The 2,566-nt window shown below is 41.0% G+C and overlaps 2 protein-coding genes across 2 annotated transcripts; one reads left to right on the plus strand and one right to left on the minus strand.

Annotated features, from left to right (window-relative positions):
• Nucleotides 1–20: 20 nt before the first annotated feature.
• Tsp_13235 (conserved hypothetical protein) lies at nt 21–1,247 on the plus strand (the record flags this gene model as incomplete). Its single annotated transcript, XM_003367592.1, has 5 exons — nt 21–384; nt 448–701; nt 760–875; nt 931–1,032; nt 1,128–1,247. Coding segments are annotated over 5 exons (956 nt in total), but the record flags the coding sequence as incomplete, so codon positions are not given.
• Nucleotides 1,248–1,489: 242 nt separating this feature from the next.
• On the minus strand, nt 1,490–2,476 carry Tsp_13236 (conserved hypothetical protein; the record flags this gene model as incomplete). Its single annotated transcript, XM_003367593.1, has 5 exons — nt 1,490–1,635; nt 1,738–1,858; nt 1,927–2,090; nt 2,146–2,263; nt 2,320–2,476. Coding segments are annotated over 5 exons (706 nt in total), but the record flags the coding sequence as incomplete, so codon positions are not given.
• Nucleotides 2,477–2,566: the final 90 nt, after the last annotated feature.

The raw sequence follows: 2,566 nt of genomic DNA on the forward strand, positions 1-2,566 counted from the left end.
ACGACTACGACTGCATTGAGCCTTGGCCGACGGTTCTACGTGCAACCCGAGGTTGAAACGTGGTCGTAAATCGACGAAAAGAGCCACATTGTCGACGTGGCCGTGCCAAATTCCAAATGAAGAATTGGAAAATGTTCGTCCATCTGCAGCACCACCACCACCACCACCATTGCCGTCGCCGCCGCATCGTCACGTCGCCAGATTGCAGAAAGACACACGCCTGCCAGCCGTGTTGCCAGAATTGCCTTTGCATATTTACGATGCTAGACCGGTGGTCGTTGATCACGTTCATCACACTTTGGCCGAATGCCAACAACGACTGAGAAATTTCAACTTCGACTCGTCCATATCCATGTGGTTGTCTCCACAAAGCAAAGGATTAGAGTGTGTTATCTTTTCTCGTTCTCGTTGTTGTTTGTAATCAGTGCTTGGTTTCTGCTGTTTTAGCGTTGGAAAACTTTTGCACTTCGAAGTGCCACCTATTGAGGAAGAATTTCTTGAACCAATCTGTCCGACCGATTTTGCCGGCAACATGTGGACCATGGATCATTTGGCTGGTTTCACAAGGCGTGACGAGTCAGCCGTTGATTACAAGCCTGAAAAGGGTCTTGCCGAAGTGCTCTTGAGCTTGATCCCAAATCGTGCCGAAAGTCTACAGATGGTTGCCACTCGAATCGCACATGCAATGCAAAATCCATCCAGTATAAACAGCTATACTTTTGTGTGCACTTGTGAATATATATGTATATGTATATGCAGATGACATCTGGCTGTGCAGCTTGGTTGCTTCTGTCTACTGGCGAACTATTGGTAATTCATCAATGGCAATCGACTGTCTCAGACATTCTATCGCCTATGCGCCAACGTCGATGAAGGTTCTTCCTTAGCATTAATTACAGGTGAAAATGTTCTAAAACCGTGCTTACACAGGACCTAGGTTGGATCAGCCTTGCCAATGTTTACCAGCGAAGCGGTTGGTTCCGTTCAGCGTTGATCGTAGCCGGTGCAGCTCTGCGTCTGTCGCCAAAGCTGGTGATCATTCACTTCATCTTAGCTAACACTTATGCATCATTGGTGAGGCAAATGTTGTTGTTGTTTTTGACAAAAAAAATAATCGTGTTTTCAAGGGCGACTGGCAGCGTGCACTGGCTTTCTACTATTCTACCGTTCTTTTACAAGAGAACTTCGAACCGGCCAAAGAACGCATGCACGCATTGCTGTGTGCCAGAAAATATCACACCATTTGAACAGTACTTTTTCAAATTTGATGGTTTTCTCCTTTTTTTTCTTTTTTTTATTCTACTACTTAACACATCTCGTCATTAAAATGATCAAATAAGTAATATCGGTTATTTTGTTTTGCTCTCTTGTATTGAAAAGAAGAAGACAGACAGACACACGTGATTATCATCATCATCATCACCAATCAGCCATCCATCCATTCCTTCATACAGCCACTAGCGAGTCGCTGAACAACAGATGCGACGACTTAGTGATGACGTGGATAAAAAATAACGATACAAAAAACAAGCCTATTCCAGTTAAAAAGACCGTCAACTGCCAAGCAGGACTGTTGACTAGATATATCCGCATAGTAGGCTCGTTGTTCACCAGAGACATCACCCAAGTAGAATACTTACCCGACTTGTAATTATAATCTGGGAAAAGAGTTGTTGTTGAAAATGGAACTCATGAACACACATGAACATAGAAATATAACAATTGCACATGACATACCTGCAATATCAAACGCCGGAGACCTCGCCAGAGAGTGTTTCACCGGAGAACAAATACAGTAATTGTTTGCATCCGATGTATCATGCAGGAACAATTCTCGGTAGAACAAGCAATTTTGAAGCTAACAGAAAGAAAATTTCTCACAAATGTAAAAAGTCAGTTATATATCTATTTTTTTTCAATTCTCACCGGATTCGTGTTATTCATTTCAAAGCAGCTTTTATATGTCAAATTAGCACCACTTTCTACCCGTTCACCCAAAAAGTAAAACATCAACAATTCGGAATACACTCGGCTCGGTAAAATCATATATTCGGGTCCTATTCCGGTAAACGTTCGCCTTCCTGGAACTGCTAAAAAACAAACACAAAATAACAATTAAACTGATAATTCAAAACAACATAATACTCGTTAAAGCCTTCAATGCCATATCATGCCACGAAGGTGGCAAACTCTCTGACAATTGGAGAAACAAAGTGCAATTGAAATTTGGCCATTGGAGAAAACAATCGGTCATAATGTCAAACTGAAGGAGAACATTTTGGTTCAAAAATTCAAAAGAGTTTAAAATAAAAAATAGACCATTGTCTGATTGATGACCGGAGGATCCAACACATCCACATCATTGTTCAACCAACGCAGACTCAATTTGACGAGCGAATTTGCCACATCCAACGCTGTTTTCTTGTACTCGGGAATATTTAAAAATCGAGGTTGATCCAAAAATGAATTGTAAAATCTACAACAGACAATATATCGAACAAATTTTAATAAAATTCCTCAACTGATTTAATTTGAAAATAAGCCAGAAAAAACTTCCCAACATTTT

The sequence above is a fragment of the Trichinella spiralis genome (genome assembly GCF_000181795.1).
Source record: "Trichinella spiralis strain ISS 195 chromosome Unknown Scfld4001, whole genome shotgun sequence".
Classification (NCBI taxonomy): Eukaryota; Metazoa; Nematoda; class Enoplea; order Trichinellida; family Trichinellidae; genus Trichinella; species Trichinella spiralis.